Source organism: Mobula hypostoma, chromosome 4 (assembly GCF_963921235.1).
Source record: "Mobula hypostoma chromosome 4, sMobHyp1.1, whole genome shotgun sequence".
Taxonomy (NCBI): Eukaryota; Metazoa; Chordata; class Chondrichthyes; order Myliobatiformes; family Myliobatidae; genus Mobula; species Mobula hypostoma.
Window position 1 is genome coordinate 76,784,043 of NC_086100.1, and position 23,725 is coordinate 76,807,767.

Below are 23,725 nucleotides of genomic sequence, written 5' to 3' on the forward strand. Positions count from 1 at the left end.
AACTTGTTTTTCTCTTCTTCCTGGATCTGATTAAAGGCCATTACACTAAAATATTGATGGTCTCTTTCTTTGTTTCCAGCATTTTCTGTTTTTATTTCATATTTTTTTGACTAATACATATAGTTGTACCTTAATCTTCAAATAAGAGCGCAGTCTCCTCTTTATTACAGTGCTCCTCTTTCTACAGTGCTTTTCTTCAAACTGGCTGCCACTCTTCACACACAGAAACCACCTGCTGATACATTTCAGTTTCTTTCACTGACACTTCACCACAATGTCACAAAAGGGTCTTTCTACTCACGTCCTCCAACTGCTCATATTTTCTAGCAGCACAAGCTGCAAAGTGGTTTCTCAATATTGTGAGATCAATGTTCTGTGACAACAGCATCATCAAACACACCAAACAGGAGAATAACATAGTTGTTTTACAAATTAACCCTGTCAGTTCAATTGATCAGTGATGATATGAGACAGTATACATCTGGTGAAACCTCCGATTGTTGGTTAACAATATAATAACTGATGTCTCTTTACATGAGGTCTTCTTCTAAAATCAGGATCCGGCACACCTCCAAAAAACACCACCCCTCAAACAACAAGAGTTCTTAGTTGTAAACATTTTATCTAATAGCTGGACCAACACCTTGCAGAGGTTCCCAGCCTCTTGCTTATTGGTGTTAGTCTATGGCATAAAAAAGACTGGGAACCTTTGCCTTACAGGGAATCCCAAACTGAAGTTCTGGAACTGACCTCAGCTGAAGAAGTGCTACAAATGACTTCTTCTGACCTCAATTATAGATTCCATTGGAGACTCCTAAATGGCAGTGAATGAAAGAATGAGTATGTGCGCTATTAGAGAGTAGCAGTGCATTTAATGTTTAATGTGCTGTCTAGATATAACTACACTGAAAATATAGACAAAACAGGTCAAGAGTGTCAATTATTCCATATTGTTTTTGCTCCATGGAATTATTTATGTCTTCTGTATTCTAATTAAATCAATAAAACCCTTAGCAATTTCTCCTTTGTATGCTGATCCAGCTTTGCATGAAGTGTGGTGGCATTTATCTCTGTATCACAAGGATTTCTACATTCTCATCACTCTCATTCCCCATAATTGGAAGCTTTTTCACCATGTATTGTTAAAGATGTGAGTTCATCCACATGGCCTTTTGTCAAAAAAAGTTCTAAGGCTTGGAATGTTCTACCTTATTTTTGAGAGATTTGACCTCGCAATTCTGGTATTACACTTATAAATATTATCATCTCCAGATCATTTATGCATTTTATAAAGTCATTATTAAATTGTACACAGCAACCCAAGTAAGGTCTAATTAAAGGTGCAAATCAAGTCCAATCTCAGAAATAGATTGCTTTCTATTCTGATTTGGTATTATATTTGACCTTGAGAAGGACATCAGGTACAGCCACACCATTTCTATGACCATTTCAACAATTTTGCTTGACTTCTGCCCTTGCCTCAGCTCATTTTCTTATCTTCAACTTTGCTATTTATTGACTTATTCCTTGCAAATTCTCAAAGCTGACTTCTTTTTTCATCCTGCATAGACCATTACCTAAAGCTCTGCTTCCTATGCCCTACCTTGTATCAAGTCTGAGTCAGTCAACAGTTCTGTATTTGTAAACTTACACAGTTGGGTGAGGCTTTGAGTTTATGCATCCTCACCCTTGCTTTAAAATTTCTCCATGGTCTCTGTCCTCTCTTTGTAACATCTTCTTCAACTATGAGCATCTGATATGTGAGAAATAATCCATCTGAGATTCCACTTTCAACCTTCTATAAATTTTGTGTGCCTGTCTAAATGAATACATGCATCTGCTGCCTTTTCTCACCTACTCCACCTGATACATCTTAAAAGAATTCAGTGAAATTGGTCAAGTATCCCTTCACTAAAACATTACTCATTTGATTTTTAGATACATTTCTATAATTCCTCATTTTGAAAAAGTCAGTCATGTTCCAATCTTTGTTGTTGAGCTGTCCAGTCTAGTGGTGCCTATCTCCCCCTTTTTTATTCTTTTATGTGAATGAGGGCGATGCTGACAAGGTCTGTGTTTGCTGTTCATTTCTAAAGGTCCTTGAAAGGTAGCAGTTTATTACTATCTTGCATCATGACAGTCTTTCAGTTGAAGGCACTCCCATATTGCTGGTAGCTCAGTAATTCCCAGTAAGTATGGTATGAAGTTTAAAGCATGGTGTGAAATCTCATGAAACTTGTTACAGCTGGCCTCTTTAAGAGTTTTTCCTGATTAAACTACTTTTCCTTTCTCATTTGAGTTTTGTTTGAATAGTTGGTTCAATGGACATGACAGTCTTTCTATTTGAAATTTCTTGTGAAGTTTTGATTCATAATATTTTTAAAGCGTCTTTGTTTGATGAGACAAAATCTCTCAAAAGATATCTTGGGGTACTTGAAGCAGCAAATGAACACTCAGAATATCCAAGTGAGCAAAAACTGTGCTTCAGAGCCAAATTCATCCTTCAGATCAGACTCTGAAATGAATCCCAAAAATTGCTGGGAATTTTCACTCACTCAGTAGATGCTAATTTAATTATCCCTGTGACATTCAGATAGAAATACCCTGCAGATCTGGTAGATCAATGGGAAGGAAAATGGGTATTTCCAGCATTTTCTGCTTTTCATCATTTTCCCAGCAGCTACAGTATAGTTCTTTGTTTCACTGAAAATATTCTGGGATTTGGTAAGGTCAATGCTGGTTTAATGATTCCCCTGCCCTGGATATTAATTGCCAGGATTAGTCTCAGATAAACTGTTCATTGTCAGGCCATGCACAGGCTGCCAATTGTGCACGTCAAGTCCATGTTTACCCTAGAAGCAATTCCTCTCTCATTTCCCTGTAACATTTTCTCTCTCTCACTTGCCCATCAACATCCCCCCAATTCTCCTCCAACTCTCCTGCAATAGGAACAATTAACATTCGCAAATTAACCTGCTCACCAGACATTTTACCTTCTTAACAACATAAACTAGTCCACAGGTTCGTGACCTAAACTGAAGCATGTCTAGTTATTGAGAATTAATCAAGATCTAGCAGAGGTTGATTGGGTGAGCCCGTTTGAAGGGAAACAAACAAATGGCAAGCGGGATGTTCTTAAGAATGAAATATAAAGAGTCCGGGTCTATGGGGTGTCAGGGAGGGCTAGCACCTGTGGTGAGGGTCCTTTTCAGGTGGTTTGTCCACCTTTGGTCCCCACCTGGCACTCAGCTCTCACCTGTGGCTCCCCGTAGCTGTTTGCATGCAACAGCGGCCACACCCCGGGCAACAGCTTCAACAAGCCGGCTAAACCAAGTGAAGGTAGCCGATGGGTCTCAAACCCTCGGTGAAATAGGGAGTTGTCTACCCCAGCATGTGAAGACAGATTCCGGCGGATTGAGCAGATGAGACCAATGGAAGGTCTAACGGTACAGAGTGGATAGGAAGCTCTTCAACCTGTGGAGACTTCAAGCTATTACCAAAGTGAAGGAGACGGTTCTGAGAGACTTCCTCTTTGCTGATGACTGCGCCCTGTATGCTGGCTCGGAGCCAGAGATACAAGTCAATATGGGCAAATTCTCCACGACTTGTGACAACTTTGGACTCATTATCAACATCAAAAAGACTGAAGTCATGCACCAACCTGCTCCTCATGCATCGTACACAGAACCAAAAATCACAGTCAAAGGACAGAAACTACAGGCAGTGGAACAGTTTACTTACCTTGGCAACACCCTCTCCCGAGCAGTGACTATTGATACAGAAGTTAACCGCAGAATAGCGAAGGCGAGTTCTGCTTTCGGTAGACTGCGCTCCACTGTATGGGAATGTCGAGGAATCAGTCCAGCAACAAAACTGAAGGTCTACAGAGCCGTGGTACTCATTACCCTCCTGTATGCCTGTGAAACATGGATTGTGTATCGAAGGCATGCAAGACAGCTCAACCATTTCCACATGACTTGTCTTCGCAGGATATTAGACATCAGATGGCAAGACAAAGTACCAGCCACTGAAGTTCTCTCTAGAGCAAGTCTACCATCAGTCCACACACTGTTGTTGAGAGCACAGACCCGGTGGGCAGGTCATGTAATCTGTATGCTGGACGGGCGCATACCCAAGCAGCTCTTATTTGGGGAACCCTTTGCTGGAAGATACTCACATGGAGGGCAGAAGAAATGTTACAAAGACACACTAAAGGCCTCCCTGAAGTTGCTTGACATAGTTACAACCTCCTGGGAAACGCTGGCACAAAACAGCCCTACCTGGCGCGGCCTCATCCTCGAGGGCTGTCAAGCTTACAAAGCAAGGCACATTGCTGAAACACAACATAAGCACGAGCTGCGTAAGTCCAGAGCCACCAGCACAACAACTGCAGTGCTACACATGTCTACCCAACATGTGCCAGGACATTCCGTGCCCGAATTGGCCTGACTAGTCATCTTCAGACACACCACATCCAGTCTCAAAGTGACTAATGGTGTCGAGGTCTTCATTGACAACAATGGATGAACAACAATAAAGAGTCCAATGTCAGCATGTTCCTGCTGGGCTGAAGGATAAAACTGGCAAGCTTCGGGAACCCGAGCTGCTGGGAGATATTGAGGCTCTGGTCAAGAAAAGTAAGGAAGCATACATTGGAGCTAGGAGGTTGGGGGGTGATTATTTTTGGACACTTAAGCGAGGAACCTCAGACACTGTTTTCAAATGAAAATCATCAACAAAAAAATTTTAGCTTAGTTGGACTATTGTAAAGTGTCAGTGCCATTATGCATCATCATCATCCAGGTGCCTTGCCGTTCGGCATGGGCAATCATGTCTCTCCATCCATCACGGTCCCTGACCCTCCGAATTGTAGTTGTTGCCTCCCCTGTTTCTAACCATGATGTTATTCCATCTATCATTTTCATTCTCTGTCTGCCTCTACTTCTTTTTCCTTCCAGCTTTCCAGTTGTAACTAAATGTTCTAATGTCTCTCTTCGCTTGATGTGTCCAAAGAATTTTGACTTCTGTTTTCTGATTTTTTAAAGTAATGTACGTTTTGTTTTCATTCTCTGTAGAACATCTTCACTGGTTATCCTGTCTGTGCATGATATGCATAGCATTCTTCTGAGGAACCACATCTCTGCTGCATTGATTCTTTTTTCCATTGCATTTGTGATGGACCATGACTCGCAGCCATACATCAATATAGGAAGAGTATAGCAGCTGAAAGTTCTAAGTGGATGTCAATTGTTATTTTCTTGTTCATTAGGATGTTTCTCATTTCTGTAAATGCTGTTCTTGACATTGCTATTCTTGCTTTTAAGAAAATGTAAGGAAAACGAAAAAGCCTACATATCCTTGCATGCACAGATAACAACCAAGTGCAAAGAAGCAGAAGAAAAGCGACTTAAGGACAAATGTGAGTTAATAGAACAATTGCAGAAGACCAACAACAGCAAACATATGCATGACGAGATCAAAGAGGTCACAAATCGCAAGAAAAGCGGGGCAAAAACAGGATGTTTAAAAGCAAAAGATGGCTCTACAGTTATGGAAAAAGGAAAAATAATGCAAAGATGGTCAGAATACATCAAAGAGCTATATGACGACAAAGACCGAGAGGACAAATTTGATATTGGCAACAGCAAGGGCCCAGCAATACTGAAGGAAAAAGTGGAACATGCTATGAAGAAAATGCGAAAGGAGAAATCATCAGGACCAGATAACATTCTGGTTGAACTGAACTGAAAATACACGTGGACAAAGATGTTAACTGTCCTGTGCTATCACCAGAGGGATCATCAGTTGATCTGCCACCTGTCTTCAGGAGTTTCGGCCCACTTATGATCAAGACTCCCTCAAAGTGGTGGGCCAGCAGTGCTAAAGCTCCACCTCCCACTGGTGAGCTTAAAAACTTGGCATCTGCCTCTATCAGAGTTGATGGTCACTTCCATCCAACAGATAGTCTGCTCTTCAGGTGTCTATGCAACTACTGAAGGGTTTGCAAAAGATGTATACACTGTCTGACTATCTGCCCCTCTGGACATACTTGGTCCACACCCATGCTGATCCTTTCTCTGTTGCCTCAGCTACAGCCCTGCTGGTTGACTTGATCTCTCTTCTTGTGAAGCCAAGGTCACGCAGCCACTTCTAGAAAGTGAACACAATAAACCCACGACAGCCTACTTCGAATGGATAGCATGAGACCTTCCACCCTCTGTCTCTGCACTCTGATCTTCATTCTGCATACTTGGTTAACTTGCGCTCATGGGCTTCATCGATGTTTTCTTCCCAGCGGACTGTGAGTTCACCAATAACCACTTTCTCTACTGGTGTCAGACCATACGATTATATCTGGACGCAATGTGGTGACAGCTATTTGCTCCGGGAAACTGCCTTTCCTGTTCAGGTCGGCCTCAACACACCAATCATTGGCTGAAGAAAGTATGCTTGATCGTGGACCTGCGCTGTACACCCTTGACTTGGAGCCTTCTTTCACAAATGATATGCTAGAAGATTTTGGTGTAGAGAAATTAACAACCTTATTGACTAGAATATACAACAGTACCAGAAGATCTTTTAAAGACAGTATTCATTGCACTGGCAAAGAAACCAGGTGCAACAGAGTACGGACAACACAGAACAATTAGCTTAAGGAGCCACCTCACAAAAATCCACTTTAAATCATCATGCTCAGAATAAGAAACAAAATTAAACTAGAGATCAGTGAGGAACAGTACGGCTTTGTCGAAGGCAAGGGAACATCAAATGCCACTTATATTCTCAGAAATATTATCGAAAGGTCAATATAAGTACAAGACTTATATTTTTATTTCATTGACTACACAAAAGCCTTTGACACAGTGAAACACCAAGTCATCATGAAAATGCCATTATGCATTTTATTCAATAAAGGTTAATTTCTTGTTTCTCCAAATTCCTATGTGATACAAGTAGACTGAAATTATTTGTGTTCAGCTTCAAACAGTCTATCATGAACAAAAAGAAATTCTGAGGAAACAACACTTCCATAAAAATTTGTTGTCCAATGTAATACCACTAATTTCTCTGACTTCTATCTACTGATTAGCCAAATCTCCAGTTTTCAGGAGAGAAAAAATGGAGTGGATCTTTTCTCCTTGGAGTAAAGATGGCAGAGTGGGGACCTTCTCAGGTATATAAAGTGATGAAGAGCACAGAAAGGATGAGTAGTGAGAAAACGTGCCCTATTTCAGAAGTGCTTCAAACCAGAGGATATAGTATAACTTAATGAATATGAGGTTTAGAAGGGATCTGATATTTTTCAACCACAGAATAGTTGGACTCAGGGAATTCACTAACTGAGGGAGGCAGACTCTTATAACCTTTAAGAAGTACCTAGATGAGTACTTGATTTACTGAAGCATAGATCGCTGTAAAGCAAGCATCAGTAACTGGGATTATTATACATGAGTATTTAAAGACTAGCATGGACATGCTGAGTTGATAGGTCTGTTTCTATGCCCTCTTTCTATTGCTACATGGCCTTTTGCCTTCGTAATTACTTGTTGGACTTACGTTAAGTAATTCACATACAAAGACGTTCAGATTTCTCAGAACAACAAATTCTTTAAAACTTTATTGTTCTATCCTTATAATTATTTGATGAGGATAATTTAGAGCACATTTCTCCATTTGTATCTTCTGTATGCCATGTATTTCCCCAGTTACCCAGCCCATTTTTGTCACCATATAGTCTCTCTGCATCCTTCTCATAAATTAGTTTTGGATTAGTAAACTTGGATATATTGTATTTGTTCCTCTCATCCAAACTATTGTCATAGGTTGTGAACAACTGGATCTCCAGCATTGATCACGGCCTGCCAATGCGAGAAAGGTTTGCTTAATCTAACTATCTATTTTCTTCCCATTAACATTCCCTCAGACCTTGACAGGATATTAACCCACAATCCCATATGTTCAAATGCATTTAATAACCACTTCTATTGTGCTTTCAATGAGTGTAAAATACTTGCATACAATTATTGCTAGAAACTTGGCATATTCCTTCCATGTTGAACAGACTGATTCTGTTGTCAGCAACAATGCACAGCGCTGGGTAGAACCAGCCAGTCTCAAATAACATGCTCTCATTGTAATTTTGAAGATGAAAGAATGAATTTTAATTTGATCAACATACACACAAGGGATATAGGGTCATAGAAAGCTACAGCACAAAGACAGGCCCTTCTGGCAATCTAGTCCATGTCAAACCATTTAAACTGCCTAGTCCCATCGACCTGTACCTGGACCATAGCCCTCCATACCCCTCCATCCACGTGCTTATCCAAATTTCTCTTAAATTTTGAAATTAAAATCGCATCACCAGTTGCCCTAGTAGCTCTTTCCACACTCTTACCACCCTCTGAGTGACGATGTTTCCCCTCAGGTTCTCATTAAACATTTAATCTTTCACCTTTAACCCATGACCCCGGCTGTAGTCTCACCTAACCTCAGTAGAAAAAGTCTGTTTGCATTTAACCTAGCTATACCCCTCATAATTTTGTATACCACTTTCATATCTCCCCTCAATCTTTGATGTTCTAGGGAATAAAGTTCTAACCTATTCAATCTTTCCTTATAACTCAGGTCCTCCAGGCCCAGCAAAATCCTTATAAATTCTCTCTGTACTCCTTCAATTTAACTTACAACTTTCCTGCGGATAGGTGACCAAAACTGCACACGATGTTCCAAATTATGCCTCACCAATGTCTTACACAACTTCAACAATACGTCCCCACTCTTGTACTCAATAATTTGATCCATGAAGGGTAATGTGCCAAAAGCTTTCATTATGACCCTATCTACCTGTGATGCTGCTTTCAGTAATTTATGCACCAAAATTCCCAGATCTCTCTCTTCTACCACACTCCCCAGTGTCCTACTGCTCAGTGTAAAGGAACTAATCTGATTGGTCTTCCCAAAGTGCAACACCTCACACGTGTCTGCATTAAATTCCATATGTCATTTTTCAGCCCATTTTTCCAGTTGATATAGGTTCTGTTGCAAGCTTCCTCGCTATCCACTGCACCTCCATTTTGTTGGTGTCAGCATATTTGCTGATCCAGTTAACTACATTATCATGTAGATCATTGATATAGGTGACAAACAACAATGACGCCCAGCACAGATCCCTGCGGCACTTCACTAGTCACAGGCCTCCTGTCAGAGAGGCAGCCATCTACTACCGCTCTCTGGCTTCTCCAACAAAGCCAATGTCTAATCCAATTTACCACCTCATCCTGAATGTCGACCAACTGAACATTCTTGATCAGCCTCCCACGTGAGATCCTGTCAAATGCCTTGCTGAAGTCCATGTAGCCAACATCCGCAGACACAAGGAAATCTGCAGATGCTGGAAGTTCAAGCAACACACACAAAAAATGCCGGTGGAACGCAGCAGGCCAGGCAGCATCTATAGGAAGAGGTACAGTCGACGTTTTGGGCCGGGACCCTTCGTCAGGACTAACTAGCCAACATCCATTGCCTTGCATTCATTAACTTTCCTGGTAAATCCCTATAAAATGCTATTAAATTGTTTAGACATGATCTACCACACACTTAGCCATACTGACTATCCCTAGTCAGTCCCTGTCTAAACTCGTATATCTGGTCCCTTAGAATACCTTTTAATAAACTTCCCACTATTGATATCAGGTTCGCTGGCTTATACTTTTCTGGTTTATTCTTGGCACTTTTCCTAAACAGCAGAACAACATTAATTATCCCCCAATCCTCCAGTGCCTCACAGGTCACTAAGGATGATTTAAATATCTCTGTTAGGGCCTGTGCAATTTCTTCACTAGCCTCCCACACATCTGAGGGAACACCTTGTCAGGCCCTAGGGATTTATCTACCCTGATAAGCCTCAAGATAGCAAACACTTACTCCTTTGTAACCTGCATAGGGTCTATAACCTCACTGCTGCTATGCCTCATTTTTATAGACTCTATGTCTGTCTTCCAAGTAAATACAGGTGCAAAGATTCCATGTAAAATCTCCCTTTTCTCTTTTGGCTGCACATAGCAATTATCATTCTGATCTTCCGGAGGACCAATTTTGCCCCTTGCAATCCTTTTGCTCTTAACATATAGAAGATAGAAGAGTACAGCACAGGGACAGGTTATTTGGCCCACAATGTTGAGTCAAACCAACTAAAATCAAACCAAAACCATTCAAACACTAATCCCTCCTACCTACACAATGTTGACATCCCTCCATCTTCCTCATATTCATGTACCTATCCAAACATCTCTTCAAAGTCTCTAATGCATTTGCCTCTATCACCATACCAGGCAGCACATTCTGGGCATCCACCAATTTGAGTAAAAATCTTACCGCTCACATTCCCCTTGAGCTGACCTCTCTCACCTGCAATGCATGCCCTCTGGTATTAGACATTTCAATCCTGGGAAACAGATACTCTATGTCCATTCTATATAGGCTATTAATAATCTTATAAAAATCCCCTCACCCTCCGCTGCTCTGGAGAAAATAGCCTAAGTCTGTCCAGCCTCTCATGACAGCATATGGCCTCTAAATCTCTTCTGCACCCTCTCCAAGTCCTTAATATCCTTCCTAGCGTAGGGGAATCATAACTAAATGCAATACCGCAGATGTGGTTTAACTAGAGTTTCATAAAGTTGCAACATAACCTCCTGACTTTTGAACTCAATTCCTCGACTAATGAAAACAGGGATTCTTTAAGTCTTGTTAACCACCTATGAACTTGTGTAGCTCCTTTCAAGGAGCTATGAACGTGGATCTTAAGATCTCTCTGCTCAGCAACACTGTTAAGGATCTTGCACTTAACAATGTACTGTCTTCTTGCATTTTCCCTACCGAGGTACAACACTTCACATTTATCTAGGTTAAACTTCTTTTGCCACTTCTCAGCCAATATCTGCAACTGGACTATATCATGTTTTATTCTTTGCTTGTCTTCTACAGTATCCATAACTCCACCAACCTTGGTATCATCTGTAAATTTACCAACCCAGATACTGTATCCACATTTTCATCCTGGTCACTTATATACATCACAAGCAGCAGAGGTCTCAGGACCTCCAGCTCAAATAAGTCCCTTCAACCACTAACCTCTGCTTTTTATGTGCAAGCCAATTCACTGCAGATCTTAATCTTCTGAATTAGCTTCCCATGAGAGGACTTGTCAAATGCTTTACTAAAATCCTTGTAAACAACATCCACTCAATTACCCTTATCAATCTCACTCATCACCTTGTCAAAAAACTCAGCCAAGTTGGTAAGGAACAATTTGTCACACACAAAGCCATGCTGGCTCTCCATAATTTAAGAAGTATCTACAAGGATGTTGCTGAGACTGGAAGACCTGAGTTATCAGGAAAGATTGAATAGGTTATGACTTTATTCCTTGGAATATAGAAAATTGAGGGGAGATTTGATAGAGGTACATAAAATTTTAGGGTTAGAGATAGGGTAAATGCAAGTAGGGTTTTTCTATTGAGGTTGGGTGTGACATGGGCTTAAGGTGAAATGTTTAAAGGGAACATGAGGGGTAAATTCTTCAGTCTGCAACTCTTGAGAGTGTGAAATGAATTACCAGAGCAAGTAGTGCATGCAAGTTAGATTTCAACATTTAAGAGAAGTTCAGACAGGTACACAGATGAGGGGGGTGTGGAGGACTATGGTCTGGTTGCAGGTAGATGGGATGAAGTAGTTCAGCAAAGCCTGTTTCTGTGTTATACTTTTCTGCAATTCTATGACTCTGTGATCTCTTTCCAAATTTGTTCCTCTAAATCCCACGGACTTTTAGGTGGTCTATAATATAAGACCATAAGACCATAAAATATAGAAGCAGAAGTAGGCCATTCAGCCCATCGAGTCTGCTCTGCCATTCAATCATGGGCTGACGCAATTCTTCCAGACATCCACACTCCCCTGCTTTCACCCCATACCTTTTGATGCTCTGGCTAATCAAGAACCTCTCTATCTCTGTCTTAAATACACCCAACGACTTGACCTCTACAGTCGCACGTGGCAACAAATTCCACAGATCTTCCACCCTCTGACTAAAGTAATTTCTCCGCATCTCAGTTCTAAAAGGGTGTCCTTCAAACCTGAAGTCATGCCCTCTTGTCATAGAATCCCCTACCATGGGAAATAACTTTGCCATATTTAATCTATTCAGTCTTTTTAACATTGGGAATGATTCTGTGAGATTCCCCCCGTCATTCTCCTAAACTCCAGGGAATACAGCCCAAGAGCTGCCAGATGTTCCTCATACGGTAACCCTTTCATTCCTGGAATCATTCTCGTGAATCTTCCCTGAACCTTCTCCAATGTCAGTATATCCTTTCTAAAATAAGGAGCCCAAAACTGCACACAATACTCCAAGTGTGGTCTCACAAGTGCCTTATAGACCCTCGACATCACAACCCTGCTCTTATATTCTATACCTCTAGAAATGAATGCCAACATTGCATTCGCCTTCTTCACAACCAACTCAACCTGGAGGTTAACCTTTAGGGTATCTTGCACAAGAACTCCCAAGTCCCTTTACATCTCTACATTTTGAATTCTCTCCCCAATTAAATAATAGTCTGCCTGTTTATTTCTTCCACCAAAGTGCATGGCCATACACTTTCCAACATTGTATTTCATTTGCCACTTCTTTGTCCATTCCCCTAAACTATCTAAGTCTCTCTGCAGGCTTTCTGTTTCCTTAACACTACCTGCTCCTCCACCTATCTTTGTATAATCAGCAAATTTAGCCACAAATCCATTAAAACTGTAGTCCAAATCATTGGCAAACATCGTAAAAAACAGTGGTCCCAACACCGACCCCTGTGGAACTCCACTGGTAACCGGCAGCCAGCTCAGAATAGCATCCCTTTATTCCCACTCTCCGTTTTCTGCTGACCAGCCAATGCTCCACCCACTCTAGTAACTTCCCTGTAATTCCATGGGCTCTAATCTTGCTAAGCAGCCTCATGTGTGGCACCTTTTCAAAGGCCTTCTGAAAATCCAAGTACACCACATCTACTGCATCTCCTTTGTCTACCCTGCTTGTAATTTACTCAAAGAATTGCAGTAGGTTTCTCAGGCAGGATTTTCCTTTCAAGAAACCATACTGGCTTTGGTCTATCTTGTCATGTGCCTCCAGGTACTCCATAATCTCATCCCTAACAATCAATTCCAACAACTTTCCAATCACTGACATCGGGCTAACAGGTCTATAGTTTCTTTCTGCTGCCTCCCACCCAATATTTGCAATTTTCCAGTCATCCAGTACAATGCCAGAATCTATTGCAATCCACAATCTCACCAGCTACTTCCTTCAGAACCCAAGGGTGCATTCCATCAGCTCCAGGAGATTTATCTACCCTCAGACTACTAAGCGTCCTGTGCACCTTCTCAGTCGTAATTTTCACTGCACAAACCTCACATCACTGACACTCTTGAATATCTGGTATACTACAGATGTCTTCCACTGTGAAGACTGATGCAAAATACTTATTCATTTCTTCTGCCATCTCTGCATCTCCAGTGTCATTTTGTATTGGCCCTATATCTACCCATAACTCTCTTTTTCCCCTTTATATACTTATAAAAATCTTTTAGTATTTTCTTTGATATTAGTCATCAGCTTCCTCTCATAATTCACCTTTTCCTTCCAAATGATCGTCTTAGTTTGCTTCTGCAAGTTTTTAAAAGCTCCCCAATGCTCTGTCTTCCCACTAGCTCTGGCTTCCTTGTATGTCCTCTCTTTTGCTTTTACTTTGGTTCTGACTTCACTTGTCAGCCATGGTAGTGTCCTTATTCTCTTTGAAAATTTCTGCTTATTTGGAACATATCTGTCCAGCACTTCCCTCGTTTTTCACAGAAACTGCCATTGCTGCTCTGTTGTCCTTCCTGCAAATGTCCCTTTCCAGTCAACTTTGGCCAGTTCCCCTCTCATGCCATTGTAATTTCCTTTATTCCATTGAAATACCGACACATTGGATCTTACTTTTTCCCTCTCAAATTTCAATGAGAATTCGATCATATTGTGATCAGTGTTCCCCAAGGGTTCCTTAACCTTAAGCTCTATTATCACGTTTGGATCATTGCACATTGTTACACAGGCATGACAGTGGACAAACCCAAGTGCAGAACACAGGCGTGGGGGCAGAGTTGGGAGGCATTATTGCCGTAGCAAGCGTGGAATCAGTTTCCAAGAGAGTTTTTACCCGAAGTCTTGGGTTTGGAGAGAATCCAGGAGCGATGCTAGACTTGGAACTGACAGTCCTAAGAACCATGAAACAAGGTTACCCACACCAGAGTCGACCAACGAACTGGTGGCTCCTTGTTGTGATTATACGGTCTTTATCCTGCATTTTCTGATGGAAAGCAGGTGTGGGTAGTTAGTGGAACCTGGGAATGATTGGAAATTAAAAATGAGGGGATTGAGGCCCAATTCCTGAGGTAAGTAGCAAGGTGGGGGATTGCCAGAAGGGACCATGACACACATATGGCCCCATTAACATGATCATACCGTTATTATTCCTCACTTCCACCCATAAAGTTCTCTAGTCTATCTATTAAGATTTTCTCTGACTAGTAACAACACCCCTCCCACTTTAATTCCTCCCACTATATTACGTCTAAACTAATAGAGCTCCGGAATATTCAGCTACCAGTCCTATCCATTATGCAGTCAAGTGTCACTAATGGCTTCAAATATCATAATTCCATGTGTTGATCCATGCCCTGACGTCATCAGCTTTTCTTAAAATACTTATTGTATTGAAATATATGCAAAACTCATTGAACTCAATGTATATCAAGTTTTTATATACCTTTTAAGTGTAAAGATACAAGAGTTAATTAAGTATAACTTCAATAGTTAAAGTTCCATTGTTCACTTCAATATGTTGAGTGTTGACTAATGGTTCAATAGAATTATGTAAAATGCAAGCACATAGAATGGAAGCACATCTTATCTCAGAATACAATTCTAAATATTCATGAATTACATTGTTAGGACATTGTAATTCACATAGATGGTCCAGGAACTTCTGAAAACACAGCTCACATCCTTAAACAATGTATTTTTTACTTCAGGATTGTAAGGGATGGCTGTCACTACAGCAGCACCCCAAACATTGATTGAGAAAACAAATGTGACCATGTTTTATTTACAAATTGGCCAAGCATCCAACCTGGAACCTTTTCTGGTCTCATTCTGATGATTTCAATGTAGTTCCGTTTGTACAGCCTTGGTTTCTGAAAGCTTGGCCGAAGCATACAAGGATGCCGTATTAATCATATCCGTTTCCTAAGCATGTCTCTCAAGTGCAAAAAAAAAGTAAACTAGTAAGCTGTTCTCTTCTCAGACAATGCTATTTGTTTATGCTGCTGCTGTTGTGATTGCAAAGCTGATTGCGCATTAGATTACATTTTGAAAGAAGTTTCAAGACTGGTTTTAGTTTCTATTGGTGAATATTATACCAATATTCTTTGAAAATAGCTGCTTCCCCTGGACACGATTTTATTGATGGAGTTTACATAAAGAAAACAACAATAACATAAAAATCAAAATGGATAGATCACTTGAGTTTAATTTAGGCATTACAGCATATTTTGACACTAACTTTGCGAAGTGTCACCCTGTAGCTTGTGCCAATATGCAAAGAGCTGATTCCTAGCCGAGTGATTCAACAGCCTGGCATGTCCATCAGCTAACTTCCAAAATGTTGTACAGTCCCTGGCACTACAGACTCAGAACCACAGGGTAGTACTGTGATGTACAACTAGGCTGGAATCACTTCAAAACTGACTCTAAATCTTATGATATCTGATGATATCACATCAGCAAAATATGAAGGGGAATAATACATTATACACTCTCATAATTGATCGGAACTTCATGCTGAGTGATAGGTGAAGCACTAAAAGTAGCAAAGACATGGATAATACACCAGTTAAAGTGATACCTATTTTTGGAAGTCTGCTTTAACATTCAATCATGGTTGATATTTTCATCCCCATTCTCTCACCTTCTTCCTGTAACACTTAACCCTCTTTACTAATCAATAGTCTATCAATCTCTGCCTTAAACACACCATATCATGCCAATATGTGACTGGGATATTCATTCAACCATCAATAAACAAGCGGGCACGTGGAAGATACAGTGGGCAATAATGCATGAAGAGAAAAATGGAGAAGTGAATGAGAAAAGGAAAGCACCTCCCCACCCGCCACACTCACACACAGAAAATCTACCACAGGCTTCACATTTGCTTTTTGAAGAAATATAGAGTAATTTGGGTTTGGGATACAAGAGCTGAGAGTGTGATCAAACAAAAGCGAAGTTGGCCAGAAGGAGGGGAAAAATACCTTCTGAGATGAAGGGCTGAGGTGTGACTGTAGGTGTCAACTACCATTACGGAGCCTTCAAATGACAATCTGCTCCTGGCCAGTTTCCTCCTACAACACAGAATGAGTCATAAAGCTTGTTAAACAGAACCTCATGTGCTCCCTGCTCAACAATGAGTGAATCACATTAATGTTTTCCACCACCTCTCGCAGGTTTAGCAGGAGATAGTATGACACTGCAATCCTACACCCTTGTTCTGCTATTACCTAAAATGTTGCATTTTAGTCAGTGGAAAGTTATTCTACAGATAGTCTAATGCTTAGTCCATATTGAAGAACCCAAATATTGCACCTGAACACAAACATTATCATGGAATTCACTGCAAAGAAAAATGTCTCTGGGATATTCTTGGGAAAGATACAGGGAGGGTTTAATAGGGTAGATGTTCAAAGACCATTTCCTTTAGTTGCAGAGTCTAGAGGGAGGACATTGAATAAGATGCCTGCAATTTAAGCAATTTCTCACTCAGTAGTTTGCGAAGCTTCGGGATTCTTTATCTAAAATCACTGCTAATGTCTTATATTTTGCACATTCAAGTCTGGGATTGAACTAGGATCCACAAGGATTGTCAGGAAAAACTGAAGATGTAGAAAGCAAGTAGTGATGCTGCTTTTCCATTCTCATCACTGCACTAGGAACTAGGGCTCGAGCTTTCTAACACCAGTCCAATGGAGTTTCTACAATTTTTACCAAAATCTATTGATGCCAGTGCCAGGCTTTGAATGGAGTGTGTTGGGTGTGCTTTAGTTGTTTCAGGAGGCAGACATACAACCATATGTTACTTTTTCACATGGTGTACATATCAGTTAAGCTCAGCCCGCTAGATGCACAAAAGTCACCAAAATAGGAAATCTAACCCCATATACGATGAAGAGGTCATGCCAAAATCGGGTTTATGCATGTATTTGAAGCCCAGCTGGTTGGGTGAATTGGATCACTGACACTGAGGTTCCCAAGACTTTACTCGGTAAACTTCAGTTCTTCCCAATTTCTGATGTGTAGAGGAAGTTTGAAAGAAGAATGTTTCTTTAGGCTTCCAAATCAACTGTTAAATTGAGGAATAATTGTGAGGTGGGAACAAGTGAAACACTTTGACCAAAAGTATTTCAGCGTCTGAGTGCAACTCACCTCAGACCCATTTATATCCAGTATTAGCAGACATGACAGAACCAACTATACACTGTATGAAGCCAGGAATGGTTTTTCAAATAAATATTTGAGTTGATTTTGAGTCTGGAATGCACTGTACAAAATTATGGTGGAGACCAATACTCAAGAACATCCACAACGTATCTAAACAAGTAAGTGAATTTCTAAAACATTGAATGCTACAGAGCTAACATGGGTAAATGGAATTATAGTTGATTATAGGTACAACAGTCTGTATGGACATGTGGGCTGAAGGACACACTTCATGTACTCCCCAGTCGAGGGCTTTATAATTGCTTCAGTTTTATTTAATGAAAAATACAATTCCCAGTCCCATGAAAACCGGCAGCTGAAGAGAGGCAAGGCCTATTTGATATGAGCCTATTAGCACCATACATGGGTCAGAATGACCCGCAGTGATACCATACAGGTCTACTAGATACCCTTTTTAACCTTCTTATGAAGGCATCTTACTTCATCTGCAATCCAAAATGTTGCTCTCCTAGTGTCGTTCATGTCCTGTTGCCCTCACGATCCCTTCTTTAAAACCACCACCATCGTATAGCATTGTATAGCTATAAAACATTCCCACAGACCCCCACTGCCAACCAATCACTGTAGTCTCCTGCATAATACTACACCTAGATATCCTTAAGTCTTTTTTCTGACTCCCCTGTAATCCTTTTCTGTGGTCCCACACCACCTCCTTCAAACACTACACTTCCCCAATCCCTGCACGCTTTTCCCTACTCCCTACTCAAGTTCCTCTGCAGATCTTGCTCAGCCAATTCCTCTTCACAACATACCACTCATCGAGCCTGTCCTTTCAGTCAATGCAACAATCTCTTCCCTGGAACCCTCAAGATGGTCCTTCCATGAAAGTTCTCCAGTCTCATCAAATTCTTCACGTTCTCCTTGGATGCCCGTTATTCCTGAACAATTCCACAATCTCTTCCTTAGCAAATACCTTTGCAATATAATCCTTCTCAATAGTCTCTTGCTTGCCATCCACTACCACACCCTCCCCCTTGTGGAATCACCTTTCCTTTTCCACATAATCACCTCTGAGTCCAATTCTATACCTCTGTAACTTTCTGCCCAATATCCAGGAAAATTTATTCCCTAGATCTTTAAATCTCTCCCTTCCCACAATACGTTGCCCAGACCATCACCATCTTCTCACCAGCCAAGGTTCTGGCATAACCACATATTCTAATGAATTAGAGATGTTCTAGTGAGGGGTGGCAGAAGTGAATGTTGCAAATGTTACTAAGGAGAAAGTGCTTGGGAAGCTGAAAGCTCTAACGGTAGATAACTCACCTGGATTATACTCAAGGAATATATGAAAAAAGGTAGCCAAAGAGATTGTGAAGGCATTATAAGTGATCTTTCAAGAATCACTAGATTAGTTCCAGAAGACTGGCAATTTGCAAATGCCGCTCCATCTTTTAAGAAGAGAAGGAGGCGAAAGATAAGAATTTGTGGGCCAGTCGACCTGAATGCAGTGGTTGGCAAGATGGCAGGATTCCATTATAAAGGATCATATTTCGGGGTACTTGAAGATAGGCCTACATCCGCATGGTTTCCTTGAGGGGAAATCTTGTCTGACAAGTCTGTTGGAATTCTTTGAGGTATTAATAGACAGGATAGACCAAGGAAAGTAATGGATATTATTTACAAACACAAGAAAATCTTCAAATGCTAGAAATCCAAGGCAACACATAGAAAATGCTGGTGGGACCCAGCAAGCCAGGGGCACCTATGGAAAGGAATGAACAGCCGATGTTTTCAGGTATAATCATGGGTCTCAGCCTGAAACATTGACTGTTTTGTGAAGGATATTATTTACCTGGATTTTCAAAACAACTTTGAAACAGTGCTACACATGAAATTGCTAATAACGTAAGAGCCCACGGTATTACAGGAAAGATACTAGCATGTACAGTAGATTGGCTGACTGGCAGAAGGCAAAGAACGCCAGATGAATGTAAATGCATGATTGACGGTCAGTGTGGGCTCAGAGTGCCAAAGGGCTTGTTTCAATGCTGACTGATTCTATTCTCACAACTCCATCTAATTTGATTCTGACTTGAAGCCAGAATCAGCTCGAGCCTTGTTTAACTGATAATCTTTCACAATCCATTAAACTAATCTAATTTGTGCTGCATGTCAAAGCCCAGTCAATATGGACAGCCACCAACGGCAGTTTAATTGACCTTCCAGTAAAGTAAATTTCTTAACCTGTTGGCCACACTTGCACAATCAATCTGAAAGCTTTGTCGACTTGATCTGAATAGCTGTCTGGAGGCAGTTCTGTGGTTAGAGAAAAAAGAGATAAGCTAATGAAGTAGGTTTTCTTACTAACTTCAATAAAAGTAACAATTTGATACAGGCAGGAAACTTCATTACAACAGAAGAGATATATAAACCATTCAGCATTGAGACAAAATATAATTTGGTATAAAGCACTATCTACAATGGTCACAAGTTTATTGTCTTTATGGGGTAGTCGATTAAAGAGAACATAAGTATAAAAGAAACTGCTAAAAATAGGGGCAGAGAACAAGTTCAGAAATGCCCACTTCATCAGATTTTCCACAGGGGAGTAGTAAGCCCTCTTTCCTATTACCACTTCCACGCACGGAAAAAAGAAAGGGGGCTGATCATTTGACAGGATATATATGAGCTGCGATTGAAACATTCTCACAATTTATACAACGGTCTCACCAGTGAGGAAAGCTCTCGTTACAATGAAGCAAAGTCTTGTGGTACTCTTTTGTCTCTCAGTCCTTGCCTGGGCAGTGTTAGGAGGTGAGTGAAATGCTGTTATATCTACTTATTACATTTGTGCTATAAAAAAAGTTCTTAAGAGAAATCATCAGCAACCAGTGTAAAATCTAATTAAGAAAAGATTTAATAGATACTTTATCTGACATAAAATCAGAAATTGTTTCAATGTGCCTTTCTATACTGTGTGTGTCATAAATGCTCTATTATTTGTTAATTTATCACTGAAATGTTCTCACAAGCTATGGGCACACTTTCAAGAACTCTTTCACTCATTTTCTCTATATTTATTGCTTATTTGTTTATTATTATTATGCTCTTTTTCTTGTTTTTTATTTGAACAGTTTGTTGTCTTTTGCACATTGGTTGTTGTACGCACTATTGGCTGCAGTCTTTCACTGATTCTACAGTATTAAATGTGAATGCCTGCAAGAAAACAAATCTCAGAGTTATATACGGTGACATAAGTTTACTTTAATCTTTCAACTTTCAACATATGTGTTGTGTGAGTTATTTTGCACGATGTAATGCATCTTGGGCCAGAGGAACAGCGTTTCATTCAGCGGTATACATGCATGTGATTGAATGACAATGAACTTGAACTTGGATGTTGTCTTGCATGAGCAGGTAGAACTATGAGCTCAGTGTGAAGCAATTGCTCATCCCTTATGTCCAGCTGACTTTCTTTAAGGATTGCTCTTTGTTGTTCATCATACTCATGATTAAGAATTCTATGAGTAGATCTATAATATGATCAGTATGATGCTCAGTATCTAATAATTTTATTGGATAGACAGGAAAATCAAATTGACTGTAAGGATAGCCCTTGTGCAGTAACAAACTGAATTCTTCTTTTTTGTCAATGAAAGCAAGTATTCCCCCTACTTTCAAAGTGTGACGAATTTAATTTTGACATCCACCTGAATTTTGTATTTGTTCTGATTGAGATATGCTGGTCAATAAAGATGTTTTATGGAATATTTAGAGGCATTGAACATTAGTTTGATGTTAATTTACTTTTTGCAGGTTTATCAATTTCTTCCCTGAAAGCAGTGAACTTCAATTCTTTTGTTTTCATTTCCAGCTCCTAATTCAATAAGAAAGAGCTGCTGTATGAAATATTCACCCAGACCACCCCGTATCGGCAGAATCCTGAGACATGAAATTCAGGATAATGATGGTCGTTGTAGATTTGAAGCTGTGGTGTAAGTATCTAGTCACTGGCCATCTCAGAGCCTGGCTTTTTATATCATATCTTAGTTTGGTGACTTTTATGCTGATGTGAAATACTCTGCTATGTTATCTTTCAGAATTGTTGGGTTTGTTGCTAGAAATACCTGCTATCCAGGTCATGCAGTTTAGGCCTAGATTACTGAAGAACAAAACACTGATATTTTTTCCTATTTCTTTTTTTCCTGAAGAGATGAATATTATAAAAGTCCAATTCCACAGATATTTCAGGATGAAGGTTGTTCAGAAGGAATTGGGGCAGGAATTTGTTGGATGGGGAAAGGATAACATCATAGATATTTAATAGGTTAATATAATTGGGTACATAATGGTCTGCACAGACTCAACGGGGCAAAGGAGTTGTTTGATTCTATGATGTATAAGGAGCACTTCTCATGTACAATAAAAAAATAATTCCAATCTCTTTCTGTCCAGATTCTTTGTCAAAGGCAATCGCGTCTGTTCAGATCCAAATGATGAGAGAGTGAAAGTTCTTCTGACAAAACTTGCCCAAAGAAAGCAGGGAAGATGAAGATGACAGTGATCTCCTTTGACTGACTATTGACTACAAAGAGTATTCAAATGGAAAAAAAAATAATTTCCAGCTGTTCCACATTTTGCAAGTTTCCAAGGAATCCTGAAATTTATACATCAAAATTAGAGTCAAATCTTGAAACAATATTGGTCAAATTTGACCCGCTTATCAGTGTGTGTCATCCCTCTATATTACTGATTGATTTATTTGGTTTTATTATGATTACAAATATAGCAGCTGACCAAATAGTACATCACCTGTTAAGAGTCAGATATTTCACTCTGGAATCCCTCCTTCCTCTATTAAAGTATTCCCAATACACTTCACAGGAACAATCATTTCTAGTTAGGAGGCCTGTAGTAATGCTACGTGAGTTGATCTCTGTCCTCCTACTTACAGGCCTTTGCCACGGTAGATTCTGCAGAAAAATCACTCAGTTTTGCTTATGTAAATATCTAAGTTTTCTGCTCTTGTAAGGAAGTGTAACTGTTTATGATGGTCCCATACATTACTGAATAGTGTATGGTTTACAAACTGCTATATTAATGAATGTACATAATTGTTATTTCGTGTTCTATAGCATACTGATGGTGTTCTAATGTAGAACACAGTGATTGCTGCAGTGTTTTCTACAATTAAACTGTCTTCCTAACGAGACAGGGAGAAATCATTTATATCATTCTTTTACTATTTCAGAAACATACTGAATAAAGACATTATTGATTGAAGTGATCAAAACTGGTATTTTTAAAGCAGGATATGCAACAACACCAGACTTTGTATTGTAATTCCAATGGAATTGGATACTGTTTTTTTATTGTTATTCAATGCTGCACTTTTACAAATGCATTTATAATGTCCTACAAACCTAATTGTCTGTTTAAAAGAAGATGCATTTTATTATTTATTTTGTTTTTAATTTCCCTGTAGATTTTCAAACAACTAAAATATATATATTTATATTTTAAAAAGTAAATTGTCTTTGGAATTTATTGTAAGATTTTGTGCTATAACATAAGCTGGAAATCCACCTGCTTCCTAAATTTTCATGACTCCATTTAAGATGAGACAACAAATTGATTAAGCTCACACAAACAATGTTCTGATTTGTAACAATTGGACACTACCAGTCATTATACTCACACAACCAGTTGTGCCTGGATTCCATGTGTTTCTTAAACAAGTCTGTTGAATGGAAATTTAAATTAAATGCAACTTTGTGGAAGGTTATCTGTCTGCTTGTTCTCATCTGTTTGAACATCTCATTGGAGAGAGGGGAAATTGAAGGCTGGACATTGGACGTAGAGTGAACTGTTAAGTCAATATCTCCAAATTCAGTGCAAGATTTAAAGAGGGTGACTGAGTTAATCTGTGACAGTGCCAGTTCTGAAAAACCTCGCCAGGTAATGTTGCCTGGAAATCCCAGAAGTTTAGCTCAAGTGAGATTAAAGGACTGACTGTGTGACTCAGAGACTGGAGTTCATGGTGCTCTGTACCATTGCTGGGCTACGAGGGATTATAGAACATATTCAGCAGATGTAATTAGATTAAAGTGGCATCACAGTTGTTACAGATATTGTGTC

The 23,725-nt window shown here is 39.9% G+C and overlaps 1 protein-coding gene across 1 annotated transcript; it reads left to right on the plus strand.

Moving 5' to 3' along the window:
• Nucleotides 1-20,325: 20,325 nt before the first annotated feature.
• LOC134344846 (C-C motif chemokine 17-like) lies at nt 20,326-23,358 on the plus strand. The gene is made up of 3 exons (XM_063044956.1): nt 20,326-20,401; nt 21,462-21,582; nt 22,043-23,358. Exons 1-3 carry the CDS (start codon nt 20,341-20,343, stop codon nt 22,137-22,139), a joined length of 279 nt encoding a protein of 92 aa, XP_062901026.1. The 5' UTR covers nt 20,326-20,340; the 3' UTR covers nt 22,140-23,358.
• Nucleotides 23,359-23,725: the final 367 nt, after the last annotated feature.

Bases quoted from the DNA above. Each gene is read 5' to 3' on its own strand.
- LOC134344846 (XM_063044956.1), top strand. From the start codon at position 20,341: ATGAAGCAAAGTCTTGTGGTACTCTTTTGTCTCTCAGTCCTTGCCTGG. The intron at 20,402-21,461 runs GTGAGTGAAATG...TTTCATTTCCAG, and splicing joins TGCCTGGGCAGTGTTAGGAG to CTCCTAATTCAATAAGAAAG. The intron at 21,583-22,042 runs GTAAGTATCTAG...CTTTCTGTCCAG, and splicing joins TGTAGATTTGAAGCTGTGGT to ATTCTTTGTCAAAGGCAATC.